Source organism: Myotis yumanensis, unplaced genomic scaffold, assembly GCF_028538775.1.
Source record: "Myotis yumanensis isolate MYYU_CA2020_CCGP unplaced genomic scaffold, mMyoYum1.0.hap1 SCAF_3, whole genome shotgun sequence".
NCBI classification, from domain to species: Eukaryota; Metazoa; Chordata; class Mammalia; order Chiroptera; family Vespertilionidae; genus Myotis; species Myotis yumanensis.
The window spans coordinates 159,204,971-159,228,144 of NW_027223754.1; the positions used below are offsets into that span (position 1 = coordinate 159,204,971).

General features: G+C 47.6%; 1 protein-coding gene and 1 non-coding gene across 7 annotated transcripts; both read right to left on the minus strand.

The window, feature by feature from the left end:
- Positions 1–18: 18 nt before the first annotated feature.
- Positions 19–22,111, minus strand: DGKA (diacylglycerol kinase alpha). Of its 6 annotated transcripts, XM_070410037.1 has the most exons (25): positions 22,026–22,111; positions 21,772–21,871; positions 15,078–15,225; positions 14,582–14,655; positions 14,118–14,250; positions 13,797–13,871; positions 13,282–13,331; positions 12,854–12,928; positions 12,574–12,693; positions 12,349–12,463; positions 11,497–11,585; positions 11,248–11,367; positions 10,944–11,042; positions 10,682–10,765; positions 10,366–10,439; positions 10,132–10,206; positions 9,633–9,718; positions 9,453–9,542; positions 2,188–2,348; positions 1,882–1,946; positions 1,565–1,655; positions 1,084–1,282; positions 853–973; positions 602–662; positions 19–324 (listed from the first exon to the last, which is right to left on the minus strand). In XM_070410037.1, exons 3-25 carry the CDS (start codon positions 15,139–15,141, stop codon positions 241–243), a joined length of 2,205 nt encoding a protein of 734 aa, XP_070266138.1. In that variant the 5' UTR covers positions 15,142–15,225; positions 21,772–21,871; positions 22,026–22,111; the 3' UTR covers positions 19–240. The 6 variants fall into 6 exon arrangements, with proteins under 6 accessions (XP_070266138.1, XP_070266142.1, XP_070266137.1 ...); XM_070410041.1 differs by lacking the exons at positions 21,772–21,871; positions 22,026–22,111 and adding an exon at positions 21,589–21,664; XM_070410036.1 differs by lacking the exons at positions 21,772–21,871; positions 22,026–22,111 and adding an exon at positions 20,953–21,322.
- LOC139007818 (U6 spliceosomal RNA) lies at positions 4,570–4,676 on the minus strand. The gene has a single exon (XR_011470972.1). It is a non-coding gene; the product is annotated as a U6 spliceosomal RNA (small nuclear RNA).
- Positions 22,112–23,174: the final 1,063 nt, after the last annotated feature.

A 23,174-nucleotide genomic window follows, 5' to 3' on the forward strand; every position in this document is an offset into this window, starting at 1 on the left:
ACTTAACAGATATCCCAGTGAGAGGAAAAAAGTCATTTTATTCAGATGAGGCACTTTCAGTGTATGTGTTTGTGGTGTGTTTGTGTATGTGTGTGCACACATATGCGTGGGAAATAGTGGAGGTGGTGCAGGATAATAAATACTGTAAGGGTGGAGGAACACTGCAGCAGTGTACAGAGCCTATGGAGTAGAGTCCAGGGAGGTGGGTTCAAGGCTGGCTTGGAGGCTGAGGTGCCCCCCTCAACACAAGAAGCCAAAGAAATTGGAGGAGCGGGGTGGTGGGCCCATGAGCATGGGCATCTGGTTCTTGTGGGTGATCTTGATCTGGAAGGGAAGGGGGCATGTTCAGATGCAGAACCTGGTGTCTTGGGGCTGCGGCAGCAGAAATTTGGGGGAAGACCCATGGGTTCAGGGTGGGTTGCTGGGGTCCAAGATAAGCCATACATAGTAGGGTGGGCAGGGGCTGGGAAGTCAGGGTATGAGAGGAATGGTGCACAGGGGAACTTCAGGCATCAGGAGGAAGTAAAGAAGCTATGGCATGGAGATTTAGGATCCATGGAGCCTGAGGGTTCAATTTTTGGCAGGCATAAGCAATACTCACCGTACAGGGCGACTGCATCCAGGGTTCTCCATCAATTTGCATGGGAAGGGTTTTCGTGGTGCTGTGGGAGGCCAAGGCAGATTGGTAGAGATTTCCTTACCAATCAAATACCAAAACTCTGTTTCTCGGGTTGGCTTTCAGACCCTTTAGCACTGAGATCTCCTAGTACAGTCCCTCCCCACCATTCCCATGACCAGGGTGCTCCCGGCCCAACTCCTTCCCTCAGAGCCCCTGGCCAGAGTTTTCCTTACTGAAAGGTGATCTCAGAGCACTTGGCCAGCCGACGTCCAGCATTTTTGAGCTTGGTATAGATCTGGCCCATTTCAATTGCACCCTCCAGCCCTACTACTTCCAGCCGCTTGTCACTTGGGTCTGGGGGTGGAAAGTAGTGAGATAGGTTTTGCAGAAGCAGGGTGCCTTCAGAGAGAGTCTCACCTTCCCCTTAGTCCCGCTCACTCCGCTTCCAAAGCTGCTCCTCTCACCTGGTACACTGGTTTTCAGGATGTCAGGGTCGGTGATGACTTTAGCTGCAGAACCTAAGGCCTGGTTGATCCCGTGGATGTCCCCATGGGGTCTCTTGGTATCACCCCAGAGGTTGGATCCACCATGCGTGCTAGGGATGTTCAGGACTGCAATGCCTTCTAGAGATAGGGAACTCAGATCCAGTGGTTTCCCACAGATCTGAGGGTAGGAGAAAACAGACCCTTACTTCACGACACAATCAAGGGCGTGACCTCTTCCTCCACCAAATGACAAATAGGGAAAGCCAAGATTTTGAGTTTTGCAAGGGATGGAGGGAAATAGGGACTAGTATATCTTGAGAACTTGGGAATTCAAAATTGGAGAACTGGGAGGTCAAAGCAAAGGTTCAAGAATATGGGAAGTTCTTGAGGCACCTGTGTAGGGAGAAACTAAGATATAAAAAGCTGAAAAGGATATAGGGTTAGGTTTCATCATACCCACCTCAACTGTCAAAGACTCCTCCAGCTTTTTGCATGTTGAGAAGATGGATTCAGATGTGGCAAATTCGAAATACCATAGCTTGTTCTTCATTCTGTATCAGCCCCAACACAAGACCCAGTAGGGAGGGGACAAATTATGCAGTTGGCAGTGACAGGGAAGGGCATCAACCTCCTGACTCCATAGCCATGCAGAACAGTGTACCTTTGGGTTGAGGGCTTTCCTAGAGGTGTCACTGCCCATAGAAGTGCTCTGGTCACACTTGGCCCAACTGGTCCCTGCCACTGTGTATACCTACCCCCACCCCCACTTTCTCTCACCTGCTGTTGAACTTCTCAGGATATTTCTCTCGCATCATGTGGAATCGGTGAGCAATAGAGGCGTCCTGGGGAGTTCAGGGCATGTAAGATCAGAGGCCTGCCTCCTCTCAGCACAGAACTTTCTTTAACTTCCCCATTTGGGAGCAGTATGCCTCATGTTCTTTTCTTGCAACTCACACCACTGGGCCCCACCCCAAATTTTCCTGTGTGTAGCTTCCTTAACCTCTACCTTTCCAGTCTGCCCTCCTCCAGCCTGTGCCTGCTTAACCCCTACTTCCTCCCTTCCCCCATGCCCACTCCACTGACCACACCAATGGAGAAGTAGTTATTGATGATTTGAAAGGGGACTGGGTCACACTTTTCTTCAGTTCGTTGGGGTATCACCTCCACAGACCATCGATCCATATGTACCACCTTACTCGTCTCTAAATCCTTGAGGATCTTCCCCAAATTCTGTCCCTCATAGCCTAAGGAGGGGGGAGAAGACAGGTTAGCACTCAGCCCCAAGTCTCAAAAGGGACCTCCTCTTAGCTCCTAGCTCCACAAATTCCCAGGGATCCTCTGTCCTGATTCTGCAGACCCTCCCAGCCCTTGCCAGTGGAAGGGAAGGGTGCTTGGGCATGGACCTTGCTGACCCTTTCTTCCACACTGTCATGGAGGATGAGTGTTCCCAATGTGTGTACCCATCTAACAATAACGCAAAGTTCATCGGGAAGACTAGAGAAAATAGCCAGAAAAATTTTAAAATGAGTGATGAATGGGGAAAATTCATTCTCTGTCTCTATCTCCATCTCTCTCTCTCATTCCCTAACACTTTCTCTGTCTAAACAGTGTGATAAAAGTAAATAAAGTAAAAAGTAAAGGACAGAGTGCCCAGAAATAGAATGAAGTATATATAAGAATTTAGTATATGATGACATTTCAAGTAAGCAGGGAAAAAACAGATTATTCCATAAATGGTGCTGGGTGTAAAAATTACTCCTTATACCAAAATAAATTCAAGGTGGATCAAAGAATTTAAATGTAAAAAAAGGAAGCAGAATTTGTACTAGAAGAAAGCACAATGTTTTAACACTCTTGAGTAGAAAAGGCCTTTCTAAAGCATAATACGTACAAAGCTAGGAGCCAAAAAAGGGAAAGACTGATTTACACAAGTATATTAAAATTAGAAACTTCTGTATGGTTAAATAAATAACAGGCTTAAAAAAAAAAAAAAAAAAAGACAAAATAGCCCTACTGGTTTGGCTCAGTGGTTGGAGCGTCTGCCCACAGACTGAAGGGTCCTGGGTTTGATTCCCGTCAAGGGCATGTACCTCAGTTGCAGGCTCAATCCCCTGTCCCGGTCAGGGCATGTGCGGGAGGCAACCAATCGATGTGTCTCTCTCACATCAATGTTTCTCTCTTTGTGTCTCTCCCCCACCCTTCTGACTCTGTCTAAAAAAAATCAATGGAAAAATATCCTCAAGTGAGGATTAACAGCAACAACAACAAAGACAAAATACAAACTGAGGAAAATTTTCTGCAGCACAGACAACAGATTACCTTCCCCAACATTCAAAAAAAGCTGACAAATTCTATATTTATAAAGTCAATAGAAAAACTGGCAAATAAGGCAATCAAGCCAATCACAGAAAAAATACAGCTCTAGCTGGTTTGGCTCAGTGGATAGAACATCAGCCTGTGGACTGAAAGGTTGTGGGCTCAATCCCCAGTAGCAGGGTGGGCAGGAGGCAGCCAATCAATGATTCTCTCTCATCGTTGATGTTTCTGTCTCTCTCTCCCTCTCCCTTCCTCTCTGAAATCAATAAAAATATATTTAAGCCTGGCCACGGGAGATCACGGTTCGATTTCCGGTCAGGACACATTCCTGGGTTGCAGGTTGATCCCCAGTGTGGGGTGTGCAGGAGGCAGCTGATCAATGATTTTCTCTCATCATTGATGTTTCGATCGCTCTCTCTCTCCCTTCCTTTCTGAAATAAAAAAATATTTTAAAATAATAATCATAAAAAATGTTTAAAAAGAAACACAAATGGACAATATGCATATTAAAGATGCTCAAATTGACAAAGTATAAAGAGATTATGAATAAACTGGCGCTCTCATTTGCTGTTAGTTGGAGCATATATTGTTACTTCGTTTTTGGAAGACAATTTGGTAATTTTTATCAAAACGTTATCAAATTTTATCAAAACGTATCCTTTGACGTAGCAATTCCACTTCTAGGAATTTCACCTACAGAAACTAACACACATGTGCACAGCAGTGGATATACAAGTAAGTTTGCTGAGGTACTTCTAAAATAGCAAAATATTGGAAAAAATCTAAATGCCCATCGGTAAGGGAAGGTTACATAGATGGTGGCAAATCCATGCCATGAAATAATGCGCAGCTACTGAATGCAAAATGAAATCTATAGGTGCTAACATGGAAAGATCTCCAAGACACACTATGCCATGAAAAAAAGAACCGGAAAAATTTGAATAGCATGATCCCATTTATGTTTGTTTAAAAGTTCCGTGTATGTGTGCATGTGAAAACAGAAAAATGAGTGCAAATAGGAAGCAGTGGGAGGAATGTGGAATTTGGTGAGGAGTAAGGAAAAAGAGACCTATATGTGAAGACTTACACATTTAACTTTTCAAATTTTTCTACAGTGAAAATGTACTGACGTATTACTTTCTTTTTCTTCTTAATATGGAATGTTTCACGAATTTGTGTGTTGTCCTTGCACTGAGGCCATGGTAATCGTCTCGGTATCATTCCAATTTTAGTATATATACTGCTCAAGCAAGCACTATTTTTTTTAAAGAAAATAACTAATCAAGTGTCAGATCTTTATGCTCTTGGAGCCAGCAATTTCACTTCTTGAAATCTCTCCTAGAGAAATTCTCACATCTGTGTGCAGAGGTAGATGTGCAGTGTTCACTGCTCATGGTTTGTAGTAAAAGACTAAATGCTACCCAAACGTCTATCAAGAGGGGACTGGCTAAATAAATTATGGAAGGCACGTTCCCTCCCAGGAGCACATCCATGCTTTTCTTCCCCGACAGGCATACCTCTCCTAAACTCTAACAGTCCCCACAAGAACTGCAACCAGGGGAGCCATGGGCAGCAGCTGCTCCTCCCGGGCTAACCCTCTGAACCTGTGTCCAAGGCCCCGTTTCCTCTGACTCTCCAGTGAGCAAAAGCAGCCCCACCTTGGCTCACTTTTTTCCTAGAACAGTTCTAGGGAGCTTAAGCAGCCTCACCTAGTCTCTCTCCTGTTGCTTCTTCTATCCTAAGCCCTTCCTCCTTTCGCTATCCTTAGCTTTAATAAACATACTCTCAAAATAAAAATAAATAAGTAAATAATGACATTCACAGAGCATAGTGCTATTCAGTAATAAAAGGAGTGAGGCAGCCCTAGCAGGTTTGGCTCAGTGGATAGTGTTGGCCTGAGGAGTGAAGGGTTCTGGGTTCGATTCCAGTCGAGGGCACATGCCTGGGTTGCGGGCTTGATCCCCAGTAGGGGGCGTGCAAGAGGCAGCCAATCAATGATTATCTCTCATCATTTGATGTTTCTATCTCTCTCTGCCTCTCTCTTCCTCTCTGAAATCAATAAAAATATATTTTAAAAAAGAAATATAATGACAACCAAGATGAACTGTTTGGTTAAAAAAAAAAAAGAAGAGGAAAATGACCTTGTTGTTTAAATACAGATTAGTATGTCTCTAGAAAGAAAACCATGTGGAAATAGACTCCAAAACTTCAGGGAGTAGATTACAGAGAACTTTCACTTTCTTGGCACGTATATCTGAAATGTTTGAAGTATATTTTACCACAAGCACGTATTATTTTCGCAATCAGGAAGAAAAAGATTACAAAACTGGGTTTTCACTTCCTCACATTCCATTGGTGGTTCAACCCACTGTAATTTGCCTTTCACCATACAACCCTGCTGAAACTCTTTTGGCAAAGATTGCCAATGATTCCTGCCAAAACCAATAGTATATCTTTAGTTCTTATTTTAACTCATGAAACTACTCACTTGGTTTCTCAACTAGCACTCTCTAAGTGACAGAGGACCCTCTCTAACTGCTCCTTCGTAGTCTCTGCGGTAGGCAGGGTAATGGCCCCTCAGAGATGTCCACACCCTTATCTCCAGAATCTGTGAATATGTTGCCGTACACAGCAAGCGGCGTTGCGGGTGTGATTAAATTAAGGATTTTAAAAATGGGGAGATTATCCTGAATTATCTAGGGGGGCCCAAGGTGATCACAGGGGTCCTTATAAGTAAAAAGAGGACCCCTAGAGCCTCTAAACAAAACACAGCCCTGCCAGCACCTTGACTTTAGTGCAATAGGACCTATTTTGGACTTCTGATCCTCAGAAGGTTAAGATGATAAAGTTGTGTTGTTGTTGTTTTAAATATATTTTATTGATTTTTTTACAGAGAGGAAGGGAGAAGGATAGAGAGTTAGAAACATCCATCAGCTGCCTCCTGCACACCCCCATCTGGGGATGTGCCCGCAACCAAGGTACATGCCCTTGACCAGAATCAAACCGGGGACCCTTCAGTCCCCAGACTGACGCTCTATCCACTGAGCCAAACCGGTCAGAGCTGTGTTGTTTTAAACCACTGTTTGTGGTGACTTGTTATAGCAGAAACAGGTCACTAATATAGACTCCATTAATAATTCATCTTCCTCTGCTCAAACCTTAAATAGGGTGATTACCAGGATCTGCCTGTTCTCATCCACCTTCTCTTCTCAACTCTTTCCCTGGTAACTCTTCTTTTCTCCGGATGTCAATTACCACCCAGGAGCAGATGACTCTGGAGCATGTATCTTCAGCCCTGACTTTTCTCCTAAATTTTTTTTTTTTAAATATATTTTATTGATTTTTTACAGAGAGGAAAGGAGAGAGATAGAGAGAGTTAGAAACATCGATGAGAGAGAAACATCAATCCGCCGCCTCCTGCACATCTCCTACTGGGGATGTGCCCACAGCCCAGGCACATGCCCTTGACCGGAATCGAACCTGGGACCCTTCAGTCCGCAGGCTGACGCTCCATCCACTGAGCCAAACCGGTTTCGGCCTTTTCTCCTAAATTTTTAACATTGACTTCTAACTACCCACCACACACTTCCATCTGGGTGCTCCACTGACACCTCAATGCAGCGTGTCTAAAAATGAGTCTTGCTTCCGTAAACTGGTCCTCCTCCTGTATCCCATATCTTAATAAATGCCATCCCATCTGCTCAGTCCACAGACCTAGGAAATGTCTTAGACAGGTCTTCACGTCCTCCTCCACAAACCATTAGTTACCAAACATTGTGGCTTCTACCTCATGGCTCTGGTTGGGGTGCGTGCGGGAGGCAACCAATCGATGTGTCTCTCTCACATCGATGTTTCTCTCTTTGTGTGTCTCTCCCCCTTCCTTCCACTCTCTCTAAAAAAATCAATGGGGCCTTGGCCAGTTTGGTTCAGTGAATAGAGTGTCGGCCTGTGGACTGAAAGGTCCCAGGTTCGATTCCAGTCAAGCACACATGCCCGGGTTGCAGGCTTGATCCGCAGTGTGGGGCGTGCAGGAGGCAACCGGTCAATGATGTTTCTCTCTTTCTCTCCCTCTCCCTTCCTCTCTGAAATCAATAAAAATATTTTAAAAAGAAAACCAATGAGAAAAATATCCTCAGGTGAGGATTAACACAAAACAAAACAAACAAATAAATAAAATCTGGCCAAAAATTTACATTGTAATATGTATTCACAAATATTCCTAATTTCTGGAATAATATTTTATATAGAGAAGATAGAATATTTTATTTATTTATTTTTTTTAAATATATTTTATTGATTTTTTACAGAGAGGAAGGGAGAGAGAGATAGAGAGTTAGAAACATTGATGAGAGAGAAACATCGATCAGCTGCCTCCTGCACATCTCCCACTGGGGATGTGCCCGCAACCCAGGTACATGCCCTTGACCGGAATCGAACCTGCGACCTTTCAGTCCGCAGGCCGACGCTCTATCCACTGAGCCAAACCGGTTTTGGCTAGAATATTTTATTTTACTTTTAAATATTTTTTTCTTGATTTCAGAGAAGAAGGAGAGGGAGAGAGAGATCGAAACATCAATGATGAGAGAGAATCATTGACTGGCTGCCTTCTGCATGCCCCACACAAGATTGAGCCCACAACCCGGGCATGTGCCCTGACTGGGAATTGAACCATGACCTCCTAATTCATAGGTTGACATTCAACCACTGAGCACACCGGCCAGTGTATACAAGAGTATAATATTTTGCATATATTTTTCATGTGTTTAAGAGCTCCCTACGACTCAGGAATTGCACAAATGCCTCAGTTGTTAGAAAGGTAAAGTGGATGAGTGAATAGTAGGAAGCCCAGGGATTGTGGGAAATTGAAGAATACATAACCCACTTCTTAGAAATAACCAAAGTCAAAAAAAATTAAAACGCTGCAAGGTAGACAATACAAATAATTTCTGTGGGCTGTCAGCTTGCAATCTCCAGCAGGATGAAGTTAAAAACTCTCAGCACAGCATTCATGACCCTCCATAATCTGGACTCTAGTAAACTCAGTCCTCCTTCTCCCCATTCCCCATTTCGCACCTTATGTCCCAGTCACGATGAATGACTCACACTTTCCCCTAATGCACCACCACATTGTTTGGTGGCTCCAATGGTTTTACATAATTTCTTCCACTTAAAACACTTTTTACTCTCCTTAGCAGACCCTTTCTATAATCTCCTGTGACATCTCAGAGCTGGACTTTGAATCCAACAGCTCAGCTCCAAGATACCTCAAACTCAACCTGCCCCATATTGACGTCTTTAACTACCAATGCCTTCAACTCTTTCTCTTTGAAGGGAGCAAAAGACTAGAAATGGGAGTGTAGTTAGGAGACTGTTGCAATACACTTGGGAAGAAATTATAATGAATGAATACATGACCTGATTAACTGGTTGAATGAATGGATGAGTCATGGCCAATCTCCCTACTAGTTCCATCACTCGGCATCTGGCTTACATATTTTTAAAAAATACGTTTTCATTGATATGAGAGAGAGAGAGAGAAGAAGGGACAGGTAGAGAAAGAAACATCAATCTGCTGCCTGCTGCATGCCTCCTACTAGGGATTGAGCTGCAATCCAGGCATGTGCCCTGACCAGGAATCGAACCAGCAACCTTTCTCTGTGCACGGGACAATGCCCAACCAGCTGAGCCACACTGGCCAGAGTTGGCTTAGCTCTTATACAACCTTTCTTATTCCTACACTGTCCTCCTTCTACCCTCTTTTTCCCTGATGCTCTGGGCCCTAAGAATTGGTTGGGAGAAATAGAAGATTTTTAGATTTATAGGGGAGAGAACCACACCCTTCTAAGTTCAGACTGTGATCCTTGTTCCTTCCACAGCTCTCTTCTTTTGGGACAATCCACTTTGGTACCCGCCCATCTATGCCTATTCTTCCCAACCCTCTTTGTACACCAGACGCCTAGATGCTTTCTAGGTGTCTTCCCCTTCCAACCCAACTCCACCCATTACCCAAGCAAAAATTTCTAATCATTTACCTCCTCCCCATCTTAGACAACGAGCTAGATCATTTCCAGTGCCCAGGGGTAACACAGCAACAGGAGGCACAACAGGCAAGTTGGCTTTGTCTGGGGAGGCAGGTGCGGAGATGCATGGAGGGAGTTAGCTCTGGAAGGCCACTGCCCGAGTGCCCTGCCCGGAGCGCTCCCTGCACTGACCAATGGTCTCGAGGATCCAGCCTACTGTGCCATCTCCACCACACACCAAAATCCGGTAATCGGGAACTTCTCTGAAGAATCTAAGCCTGAGACAAAAGGTGAAAGAGAAGATGAGGAATGATAACTGGAATGAGGCTACCCAACTCCCGGACAGGCAGATTACTTCTTTTTTGGACTTTCCTTATAATCCCCTTCTCCTATGTCAAAAGACTTATCTCTATTAAGGGTAGAGAAAAGGTACAATGGGGATAGTTTATAGCCACTCCTTAGTAGTTAGGGAAAATTGGCATCTCCAACCTTTGAGAGCAGAACAATGATGAGGCAGAGCACTCAGAGGACAGAATACTCAGTGACCCTAGTAAAAACAGCATTCTGAATTCTGATTTCTAGGGGTCCCCTGGCCTTCCCCTCCCAACATGCAATCTTTCCTGCTCTCTCAACATACACAGATAGGCAGACACACACAAACATTGTGCTACAGCTCCCAACTTACACTTACCCTGGCTCAGGACCATCCTTTAGGAGGTTGAACACCTGTCGAGGGTTTAGCAGATACTGGAATTTCCAAAGCACCCTGTTTGAGGGAAAAAGGAAAGCTCATGGCAGGGGATGGAGTTTCTGTACCACACCTTCTTGCTGTTCTCCTCAAGGAAAGTCCTCTCCATACACACAGATTCCAAATCTCTGTCGGTCTTCTCCCTCCATCTCAGAAGACCCAGTATTGTTTTCTCACCTCTCTCCCTGCTTCCCACCACTCTTAGGGTTGACAAAGACCAGAAGTGGGTGGGTGTTAGCAACAGGGTCAATCTGCATGGGGGAAGAAAACAAGGATAAGGAACACAGGGTTTTGTTAGAGTTCAGATGGACCCTGGAGACAGGGACAGAAAGCTGTTATTCCCCCAAGATATTTTTTCCCCTCCTCTACCAGGGTGGGGCTTCTGGAGAGCAGGCACAATTCCCCAGGTTTCCACTTCATTCCCCCCCAGGAGGGCTCCAGTGAAGGAAAACCATCCCCCACCACATGAAGCCCAACCCTCTCAGCCTTGTACCCGCAGAGCCTCAAACGTGCTCAAATTTAAATCATCCACGATCTTCTGGCTTGTTTTGGTACTTTTATGCTCCTGTCCAGAGGCCTAGGAAGGGAAGCAAAGGGAAGGAAAACTGGATTGTGTGTGAATCCCTAAACAGATGAGAGTTTGACTTGAATCCTAAAAGTATAGGCTCTCTGCTCTAAATGGCATTGTGTGCATGTGTATTTTTAAATCGGAGAAGCACTCGTGTCCCCTCCCAGCTGCTTCCCACAGCACTCACCAAGACGCTGGGATAGATGGAAGATGGGGGCAAGATGTGATCCCGGAGCAGCCCACAGTCACACTCATGGCCCACAGCTTGCAGGCAGTCATCATGGATCTGAAAGACAAGGTGGGCCTGGAGAGATCGTGGAGGGAACCTCATCACTTCTCAACTTGGGGATCTGGTGCTGAAAAGAGAGCCCATAGGGGCTGTAAGGGATAAGCTGTCTGGGAGGCGAGAAGACTAGAGACTAACAGAGAAGAGAGGGCAGTTTAAGCAAGGGCCCCAAGGCGCAGCCTGTAGACAAAGCCTCCGAACTGACCTCTAGGTGGCACCACACACAATGCAGCCCAACTAGACCGTGGTAGATCCGGATTTTTTTCTGACAGCGGTCGCATCTTCCAGATACACAGCCTCCTCGCACCCACACATGTGATTGGACCTTGGGGAGAAAGGCAATCCCAGTCTTAGAGGGTCTGAGCAAGGACTGGGGAAGGGTTGAGGGTAACAATGGGCCAAGGGCTGGGGCCAGGCTGTGGATGGTGATGGGGTAGGCATGGGGGTCACTCACACCAATGTCCTTCCGAGACTTGGCATAGGTGCTGACTTCACAAGGCATGGCCTTCATGGCACACTGGTCGTGAACGGTGTACTTACAGACTGGGCAAGGGGGAAGAAGGTCAGAGCCTTAGCTAAAGCCCCTCTCTCTAGTTCCTCCTTACCCGGGGGTGAGGTAGGATCACTCACTGAAACAAGACATATAATCCCTTGCTGTGAGGGTATGGTAGATAATTAAAGTTTGGGGTGGGGACTCACCTCCAAGAACTATGCCTTTTGCTCCCTCTTCCCCTTAGAGAGCAATTGTTACTGCATGACTACCCCTACTCCCTCCACGTGCCAATAACTGAGTTGGATGATCCAAAGGAGGCCCAGATATAAAACAATAATAATAACTGATTTTTATTGTAGACTTAATAGTAGGTACATGCACTGGATGAAGCATTTTTCTTTTTTAAAAAATATATATTTTTATTGATTTTTTACAGAGAGAGGAAGGGAGAGGGATAGAGAGTTAGAAACATCAATCAGCTGCCTCCTGCACACCCCGCACTGGGGATGTGCCCGCAACCAAGGTACATGCCCTTGACCAGAATCAAACCTGGGACCCTTCAGTCCGTAGGCTGACGCTCTATCCACTGAGCCAAACCGGTTAGGGCATGAAGCACTCTTCTTGCAACAACTTATTTAATGCTCACAATGATCTCAATTTCAGTTGAGGAAACTAAGGCTTACCTAGGTCACATAACTAGTCAGTGACAGAGGTCAGAATTCAAGCCCAGGTTACACTAAGTTCAGAGCGCCATGCTCCCACAGATAGCTGGGCTGCCCCTCTGCTCCCACACTCCCAGGCCCCATCACTCACGGTTACAGCACAGGCCCTGTTTGCCAAGACCAATGCTTGACTCGCACAGGTTGCAGTAGACTGGTCGAGGGAACCTCTTAGGTCTCCACATGTGCTGCCCATTGTCCTTCAGGGTCTAGGAGGGCATAGTAAATGCTAGGGAGTGTCTAAGCCCTTAGAGAACCAACCTCTGGCAAACAACCCAAGGCAGCTGTCTTAACTTCCTTACCAGTCTCTCCTACTCACCATCTCCAGGCCCAGCAGCACTAGCAATGGCACCGTAGTGGCCCCAGCCCGGAGCCACTCAGCCAGGGAGACAGAGCCACTGCCATCATAGTCAATCTCTTTCATCATTTCTTGAAGAATCTAAGCAGAGAATGGGGAGACTGTTGGTGTGAGTGGCCCCTCAGATCTGACACCTCTCCAAGGCCCCCTAGGACACCCAGACCAGCCATCCTAGCTAAGGGTAAAGTAGACTCATCAGGGAGAAAATACAAGAAGGGACATGAAGGAAGAGCTGCCTTACCGGCTTCAGCTCAGACACATCCCAATCCAGGTATTCAGCCACTCGCATCATCTGTGTGATGATTTTTTCCACTTCCTGTGGGCCAAGAGGGTAAGAGCCACAGCCATATCCCACCTCACTACCACCATTCAAACCATTCTCTAGAAATCAGAGTTCTTAGATTCCACCCCAGACCCATCTCTCATTCTCAGGTGCCTATGCTAAGTCTATGTGTGTTCATATGTTTGCAAGGCAGTCCCCAATTCATGTCTCCAGCCTCCTCTTTTAGGGGTCAAGAGCTTGGGACCTACTCCCAAATTTAGTTCTACAAGATTCAACTTCTCCCTCTAGCTTCCTCTGCTTCTTAAGATCCTGGAAGAGTTGAGACAGGAGGGCACAGACAAATGGACACATACTCCCTTGCCCAGCATACAGGTCCCCCAACTCACTGAGCTGTCCAGGATCCCATTTCTGTCCATGTCGTACAGCTTGAAGGTGACTGTGGGGTGTTTTAGGGGGGCCAGGGTCAGTTTGTGAGGGATACCCAAAGAATTCATCATAGAATACAGGGGAAACAAAGAGGTAGGGAGAAACCTTTTAGATGAAGAGCCCAGAGCTTGGGGTTCGGACTGAAAAAAGGAGACAAAAAGGGAGGGGAAACAGGTCTGGATTCCACCCTCAGTGAACCTGATAGGGGAGATACTACACACCGTCTACATCCCAAGAACACCCCAGGCCACCTACATGAAAATGTACAAAACATAGGAACTCGGGTGACTATGGTGGATGGCATTAGGTATAAGGAGCCTGGGGGAACAGAGAAAATGGGCTCACTCTCTGGCCCCACCTTTGTCGGGCCCTGTCGGTCTTTAGGAATCCTGAAAAAATTAGGGAAGGAAGGCTGGGGAACACCCTCTCTCCCTTCACCTTTCTTCCCCTCCCCCAGTCCAGAATGGCAACTCACATTCTAGCTTGTCTTCTGGTCGGCCACCCTCCAGAAGGGAAAAGTAGCAGGAGACATCACTGAGACATACCATATCTAGATACAAAAAGTACAGTAAATCTGAGGTTGGGGGGTCCCTTCACTTTGGCTCTTCTCTTTTCCTTTGTTTGTCCCAACTCTTCCCTTTAACTTTCCTTCTTCCAGCTCCCAGAGACCAGCAGGGCCAACCTCTACCTCTGACCCCCAACCCTAACCCCAGCATGTGACTCAATTCAGCTCTCACCCCAAAACCCATGACTTTTCTTCAGGAGGCTGGGCCCATTCCCACCTGTGTGACCATACCTTTTTTTACAGTCTCTTCTAAGGAGTAACTAGTCTGGAAGGATTGAAACAGGGCCAAGCTTAGGTGACTGGGAACATCATCCACTTCCAGGTAGATTTCCAGGAATTGCTGGAATCCCTCATACCCAATGGCCTATGATGAGAGCAACCATTATCCTGGGGAGTCTGCAGGATGGGAGTTGGGGGTTGAAGAATTGGGAGTAGTGGGGACAGAGACAGTAAGTGCAGAATTGAGAAGCACCCAAGGCAGGAGTATAACTTCTTAGGTTGAGTCCTGAATTACTAGAATCTCTTGCTTTGTCCTAAAGCAATAGCTGCAGTAACAATGAATGTTGGGGTATCTCGAGGGAAGAGAGCATGGTTGGGCCCAGAATAATCCCTGGAAGTTGGGGATCCCAAAGGTGTAGCAAAAAACAAAGAGAGGAGGAGTTGGTCCAGGAAAAGATTTACCAGCTGCCACTCACATCTTCTTGGACATATCCAGCCATTTCACCATCCTCAAAGAGCTTTAGGACATCACTGACCTTCTTGGTGGAGTCTAAGGTGTGAAGAGAGTGAAAGAAGAGCATTAGTCTAGTTTAGCTCTCCCTGCCCTCTGCCAGTGTCCCACCCAGACATCCAACAGGAAAAAAAGATTCAAGTGAGACGAAGAAAGAAGAAAGTCTGAAATACACAGAAATACAGAAGAGAATAACATTTCAGATCCTCCAAAGTGGTACCCCTATTTTTTCTTCTCTGAGACTTGTAACAGGCAGTCAAGGTTCAGAGAAGGTAGATGGACAGCTGAGACCCCAGACATCTCCCCATCCCCCTCTCCTCCCTTTCCTAGTTATAGGCATATCTTAGGAGTTGACTGGTTCAAGATCATGGGGGAAACTGGAGGTGAGGGGGGAAAGTTGAAGGAAGAGGAGCTCTCTGGGGTAAGGTCTCCAGAACTAAAGGACTCAGAAAAAGACTCACATTCCATGTATTTTTGCAGCTGGGCAAAATCATTGGGGCTCATTAGGCCCCTCTCCTTGGCCATCTTCCTTTTTTTCACAAGGGTGGCCACAAAGACAGCTTGGTAGTAGAACTTACGGCGCCTGGACGTGGGCTTCCAAGGGTAGGTCTGGAGGATGACAAGAGCATGAGGCTGAAAGAGCCAGCGTGGTCTCTGTGGTTGTCTACTCAGTTAATTCTCCACTCCCACAATTATTTCTGTTCTTTCCTTTTCTCTGAGTCTCTCCCTAAGTCTCTTCTGTTCCTTGTGTTCCTCTCCACGTGTCTCTATCTCTCCCTGACAGTCTGTCCTTTGTCTCTGTTTTTGACTCATCTCTTTCTCTCCTCCATTTCTGGATCCTTCTCCAGCTCTCTTATTCCCCTCGCCCTCCAATCTGTCTTAATTCATCTCTGACCACCCTCACCTTCCCGCCCCCACACCCGCTTTCCCAGTGTATGTGTTTTCGTGAGTGTGTCTCTCGCCTGCTTCTACCTTTTCTCCCGCCACCCCCAATCTCTGCAGTCTCTCCCAAGCCTGTGCTCTCCATCGCGGATCCCACATCCCGGCCCTCCCGGGTGGTTCTCACTGCACTGCTGGCACGCCTTCCGGGCCAGGACCCCATTTTGCTCCGCCTCCAGCCTCGGTCCCCAGGCCCGCTCTGCCACCCACTCCCCGAGCCACCCACGCCCCGCAACGACCTCTAGCGCTTCTGACGCGCGCGCGACACAGAACCAACTCTGGCGGGTCCCCAACCTTGGCCCCGCCTCGCCAGTGTCCAGCGGAGCTCGACTAAGGAAGGGGGGAAGCCAGGCACGTGAGATTGGGAGAAGTTAGGGGAAAGACATCTATCTTCCTGGCTTCCCAGTTGCAGCAGGGTTTAACTGAATGCGGGAGTCTCAGATTATGGGGTCTTCCTTCTACCCACCTAGGTTGGCTAACAGTGTTTAGGGAGCTAATTTTTAGCTATGGGACTCAGAGACCAAAGAGGAGCCATCATGTGGATCATGCTGACCACTGGCCCAGAGACCAAGTAGCAGAGGGCAACTTGCCTTGAGTATTGAAAAACAGCAATAATAATATCTCACATTAGTATAGTGCAGCATAGGACAGCACCGTTTTGGAGTCAAACAGAACTAGGGTTAGTCGCCGAAACCGGTTTGGCTCAGTGGATAGAGCGTCGGCCTGCGGACTGAAGGGTCCCGGGTTCGGTTCCGGTCAAGGGCGTGTACCTGGGTTGCGGGCACATCCCCAGTGGGAGGTGTGCAGGAGGCGGCTGATTGATGTTTCTCTCTCATCGATGTTTCTAGCTCTCTATCTCTCTCCCTTCCTCTCTGTAAAAAATCAATAAAATATATTAAAAAAAAAAAAAAAAGAACTAGGGTTAGTCATATCTGGGTTCTATTTTTAGCTCTGATACCAGCGTCTCATTTGGACAAATTACATCTGTAAAATGGGGAGAATGACACCTATCTATCACAGTTGTGAGGATTGTCAAATAATGTATAAAAAGTACCAACTATATCGCCAAAACCGGTTTGGCTCAGTGGATAGAGCGTCGGCCTGCGGACCGAAGGGTCCCGGGTTCGGTTCCGGTTAAGGGCATGTACCTGGGTTGCAGGTACATCCCCAATAGGAGATGTGCAGGAGGCAGCTGATCGATGTTTCTCTCTCATCGATGTTTCTAGCTCTATCTCTCTCCCTTCCTCTCTGTAAAAAATCAATAATAAAAAAAAAAAGTACCAACTATAATGCCTGGCATACAGAAGGCCTTCAAGAAGCAGTAGTTATTGTATTAACAATTAAAAGAAAATTCTATGAGATAAAAAATGATTGGTATAGCCATTCTATAGGTGAAGAAACTAGAGCTCCAAGAGGAGGTTGGGACTTCCCAAGGCAGGAACCAAAGCTGCAATCCAAGAATTGTGTGGCAGGGGCTCCTGCTTGTCTTTCTGTCATATATATATATATATATATATATATATATATATATATATATGATTTTTTAAAATTTATTTCAGAGAGGAAGGGAGAGGAGTGAGAGACAGAAACATCAATGAGAGAGAATCATTGACCAGCTGCCTTCTGCATGCCCCCTACTGGGGATTGAGCCTGCAACCCCCGAATGTGTCGTGACTGGAAATTGAACCCTGACCTCCTGGTTCATGTGTGGATGCTCAACCACTGAGCAACACTCTCCTCTCCACACACTGCCTTTTAGTCTCACTGACCTCCTTTCTGTTCTGCAAACATACCAAGTTCTTCCCTGCTCAGGGCCATGAGACTTACTGTTCTGTCTGCCTGGAACACTCTTCCATACTCGTGGGCAGAGCTGACTTTTTGCCAAAGCTGAAATGTCAGCTCCTCCAAGAGTCCTTCCCCGATCATTCTAAAGTAGTCCCCTCCTTTGCATAGCACCTTCGTTTCTTTTATAGAACTTAACCCAACTAGAAATTATCTTGCTATTTTTTTTCTTTGAACCATTTTTATTTTTCAATTACAGTTGACATATATTGTATTAGTTTCATCCCAGTGATTAGACACTATTAACTTACTAAGTGACCATCCTGATAAATCTCATATCCAACTATTTTCTTTCCTGTATGTCTTCTCCTACTAAAATGTAAGTTCCACGAGGGCAGGAACTTATTATTTTTTAAATTCTATTTCTTTAATCTTTTGTTTCTTTTTTAAATATATTTTTATCGATTTCAGAGAGGGAGAGGGAGAGGGAGAGAGAGATAGAAACATCAATGATGAGAGAGAATCATTGATCGGCTGCCTACTGCACACCCCCTATTGGGGATCGAGCCAGCAACCTGGGCATGTGCCCCTGACGAGAATCAAACACAGGACTCTTCAGTCTGCAGGCTAACGCTGAGCCAAACCAGCCAAGGCTTGTCAGTATTATTCATCACTGTATTCCCAATACCAAAAACTGTGCCCAAACATGATCTCACTCATTCGTGGAATATAATGAACAACATAAACTGATGAACAAAAACAGATCCAGAGACAGAGAAGCATCGATCAGACCTTCAAACCTCAGAGTGAAGGTAGGGGAGGTTGGGGGTAAGGGGGAGAGATCAACCAAAGGACTTGTATGCAAGCATATAGGCCTAACCAATGGACACAGACAACAGGGGGTGAGGGCATGAGGGGGGGGGTAATGTGGGGATAAGGACACATATGTAATAACTTAATCAATAAAAAAAAAAAATTAAAAAAAACCAGTGCCTGGCATGTTGTAGGTGCTCCATATTGGTTGTACAAATAGTTATGTAAAGTTAGAGAGTCATATTTTGAGAATAATAATACAAATATGGTTAAATGGGATGCCAGCGTGTCCATCTTGACAGGCAGGGGAATCCGTGAGACAATTTGGAGCACATATAGTAGGTGCTAAATAAATATTTGTTAAATGAATGAATAATGTTAATCTGACCTCTGCCTCCCCTCTGCCCACTTATTTATTCAGGCTCAAGGAGGCAGTTAGGACCTATGAGAATTTCTTTACTGGTGGTGCAAGAATCTACTCTGTAGCCTCTAATCTTGGGACATCTTTGCTGCCCACCTCTATGTGTATAACATTCCTTGCCTGGGGGCGCTCTGGGAACACTTAGGAAGGGGTTCAGTGACACTGATGTTCTGGAGAAAGGAGTCCACCCCTCTGGCCCTTTTCAAAGACTATAATCCAACTTCTACTGCCAACAGAGCTAATGAATACATAATAGTCTCATGGCTAATGGGGCCTGTATGGCTTAATTAGCCACTCTGATTACCCCTGGGAATTCTTAGATGGCTCCAAGGTTCTAGGATATCTGCGAGAGAAAGTGACAGGGAGAGAGCAAACAAGGGACAAAAGAACAACACTTCTTTCTTGTCTCTCTTTTCAAAAATGATCCTTCGTAGCCTCCAAGGTCTTAAATGTAGTATACAGTAGAGGTTAAGAGTATGGACTTTTGAATTCGATAGGCATGGATTAGAATCAGCTCTTGGGTGAATTATTTCATCTCCCTAAACCTGTTTCCGCATCAATAAAATGGGTACCTAGAGAAATTAGTCACCATGTGAGGATTAAATAAGATAATACATGCAACATACTTAGTAAACTTCATGACACAGAACTCTATAAATGTTAGATAGTATTATTTTTGTTATTTTATTATAATACAAGGATGGTACCTAGAGAAACGCACATCTGGAGTTTAGGGAAAATGATATCTTTGACCCAGGAAGGCATAAATTCTAGGGACTCCCAGTAGCAGTGAGGCCCAATTGTAGACTTTCCCCTGTGTCAGGCACAGACATGTAGCATTAGGATTCTGCATTTTGCCTATGGGGGGGTGGGGGGGGGGGTGAGGAGGTGGCTGCAAACTACACTGTCAGGGTCCAAGGATACTCCTGGGCTGGGACCTTGGACATAGGACTCCTGGGATCTTTTCAGCCATCCTTCTGACTTTTTCCCCGAAAGTTTAGCCACCCTGGTTGCTGAAAGGCAACAAACTGCAGGATCCTAGGACCTTAAAGACCTATAACAAGTCCAGGTTTGTCCTCTGCTCCATCCCAGCCCTGAGTCTACAACCTGGGCTAGTCCAGGCGGCTGCTAGGGTTGGGAGGGTGGGGTCAGCCACCAGCGCCAGCTACTTGTGACTCACCCTTCCCTTCCCTCCTCTGCTTTCCCTGCCTGCCTCTTCCAACTTGGGGTGAGAGAGTTAGTTGACTTGGAGGCAGAGAATCGTAGAACATCCTCAGAGCTGGGAGGAAACTGAGGCCCAGAGAGAGGGCAACCGTCTCAGGGTGACACGCAGACTCCGCACAGCCTGTCCCCCGTCCATTTCATTAAACCTTAGTGCCTCTGGTTTCCTAGATCTTACTTTAAACATCACCTACTAACATTGCTGGTAACCGGAAGGTAAGTATGCTTTCCAAAGCCAGTGCTAACATTTACAGTTTCCCTTTTCACCTCAGCACTCATTGCTCACATTCCAAGTCCCATGAGTTTACCATTACTCAGGAATCAGCTCTGCGCCCGCAACATGAAGGCTGACCCAGCAAGGAACCCCAAGGGCAGGCACTGGTCCTGGAGAGCCCAGGACTGAACCTGGACTTCTGAACCCGCTAACCACACGAGAACCTGCAGCCTCCTCTTCCCTGCCCGTCGCTGCCACTAGTGAGCAGCCCCCTAGAGGGAAACATTTGGCTTGGCTTGAAGCCTCAGAATTCGTTAAACCTCCACAAACCTCACAGATGGCAGCGTTGCTTGATTAAGGGGGTGGGGTGTGGGGGTGTGGGGGGTCATTGTGCAGTGCATGCAGGAGGAAGTTCCGATGTTGGCACAGTTGGGGGCATGTGGGCTCATTCGTTCTGAGGGTGAGAAGATGCCCAATCATATTTGCGTTTCTTCTTCAGTAAAGCTCATTGCCTCCACTGAAGGTGAAAAACGGGACTCAGACCCCGGGAGTTTCAGAATCCCGGTGACAGGTGTGGAGAAGAGACGGGTGGGAAGTCGGGGACCAGGAGGCCAAAACAAGAAGCCTTCTCCAACGTGCAGCGCTGTCGAGGTTCCAAAAATGGACTTTCCTCGCACTCGGGTCCCTGGGAGCCGGGCTTCACCATCCCTCCGAGACAGCGAGAGGAGAAGGGGGAGCTCTGGGTGCACCGCTGCCTCCCCGGCTCCGGCCGAGCCCTCCCGCTGCCCCCGCGCCCCGGCGCTAACCCCGCGGGCTACCCGCTCCAGCTGTCACGCTTCCTCCTCCGCCGCCGCCCAGCAGCCCTACCCCGCCCGGGGCCGTGCCCTCGCGCGCCCCCGCCCTCCAGCGCCGAGGGGCGGGCGGCGGGGGCTCGCGGGGTCTCTACCTGCCTGCGGAGCGCGCGGTCGGAGCTGCAGCGCGGGAGCCGGAGCCGGAGCCGGGATGCAGGGGCCGGGCCGGGCCGGGCAGAGACGGCCGCCGCGGGGCCGCCCCTCTCCTGACGACACAGCTGCCCGCCCCTCACCTCGGCCGGCCCGCCCGCGCCCGCGCCCGGGGCCCCCAGCACCGGGATGCCGGTCTGGAGAGGCCCCCGTTCCAGTTCACCAAGTCTCGCTCCCCCCGCTCCCGGTGTCTCCAGGGCTCCGGTCTGTGCCTCCGCCTCCACCTCCTGCCCGCGCTGCTCATCTTCTTCCCGCCCCGGGGCCCGCTCTGCTGCTGTTTTCCCTTCATTCCAGCCACTCACGGCCTCTCCCTGCATTCCAGCCCCGGGAGCCCGGGATGGATCGGGGGCGGGAGCGGGCGGCACAGGGGGCAGCTGCCCCCGGCCCGCGCCTCCCCCTCCTAGTTGCTGCCTTCCCAGCTCCGGTGCATCCACTATGAACTAAGTCCATACCCCGGAGAGCTCTCGGCAGCGAGGCCAGAGTTCAGATTGCACATCCTGAGACCCAACCCCCCCCCCCCCCACACCACCCACCAGGGGCCCCACTACCTGACGCGACTTGAGAAAAGCTGCCCCCCTTACCTCCAGGCCCCTCACCTCAGGAACACCCCGACCCAGACGCCTCACACTTGTCTTCCCAAGTCTAAGGACACTTCCTTCTCGCAAAACCCAGATGGCTCCCTTGATTCTGGGGTGGAGGTTTAGGTGCAAAGAGCACTCTGGCCTGTTCCACCCTTTCTTTATGCCCTCGCCCTCCCACGGTACCTGCTGGTCCTGGCAGGTGGCATAGAAGGCCTTGGCCAAAAGTCGGGGTGAAAAGAGGTCTTTTCAGCTTCTTTCTGGAATCTGTTCTGGAGTGAAGACCCTGGGGGCAGCACAGTGGCAAGGGAGAGAGACGGAGGCCTAGGGACTTACTGGTAGGAACTGGGGACCCTGGCATCCTGCTTCCTGGCCCCGCCCCGTCTCCCCCTCCACACACACACACACACACACACACTCACACACACACCTCCTCTTACCCTTCATTGAAATAGGGCACAATAACAAAGGCTTGAGTTCCTGGAATCTTCCTTTTTACACCTGGTGGTAGAAGAAAGGGGAGGGGAGAGCCCTGGCTGGGAGGGCGTGTGTGTGTTCTGTAAATGTTGTGTGTGTGTACACACACACATATAATATAGACTTACTTCTACATACTTCGGTGGGGGTTGAAGAGGAGGAATGAATACATGAGGACCTCTAGTGGAAACAGAGGGGTGTAAGCAGTTCTTGATTGTTTTAAGACAATCAAGACAGGCTTGTTGGAAGAGACTCCTCCATTTTTTTAAAAAATATATATATTTTATTGATTTTTTACAGAGAGGAAGGGGAAGGGATAAAGAGTTAGAAACATCGATGAGAGAGAAACATCGACCAGCTGCCTCCTGCATACCCCCCACTGGGGATGTACCCGCAACCAAGGTACATGCCCTTGACCGGAATCGAACCCGGGACCCTTCAGTCCGCAGGCCCACGCTCTATCCACTGAGCCAAACGAGTCAGGGCGACTCCTCCATTTTTATCAGAAATATAGCTGCTGAGTAATGGGTTTGGGAGTATTGTTGCATCTGAACTGGAGATCTGAGGTAGAGGTTAGAGAGTGTCTGTCTCTCTGCTCCTGTGTCCCCACCAATCTTAAAAAGACCCGGGCCCTGCCACTCCTCATCTTTCATCTCCCCTTCCTATATGACCTTTTTAGTCATAAGGAATCATAAGTGCTTTTAAAGGCCTGTTTTGCGCCCTGACTGGTTTGGCTCAGTGGATAGAGCGTCGGCCTGTGGACTCAAGGGTCCCAGGTTCAATTCTGGTCAAGGGCATGTACCTTGGTTGCAGGCACATCCCCAGTGGGGGGTGTGCAGGAAGCAGCTGAATCGATGTTTCTCTCTCATGGATGTTTCTAACTCTCTATCCCTCTCCTTCTCCCTTCCTCTCTGTAAAAAATCAATAAAATATATATATTTTTAAAAAGGCCTATTTTGCACCAGGGCTTGTACTTAGTTCTGCAAGACAGCCAAATACAGAGCCTAGTTTAGGGGTACACCATAGAGTGGCTTGGTGTGTTCGAGTGTGTGTCTGTGTCAAGTGCCTGCCCCTCGAACCCACCCTAAACAAGCATACGGTATCAGTTGAGA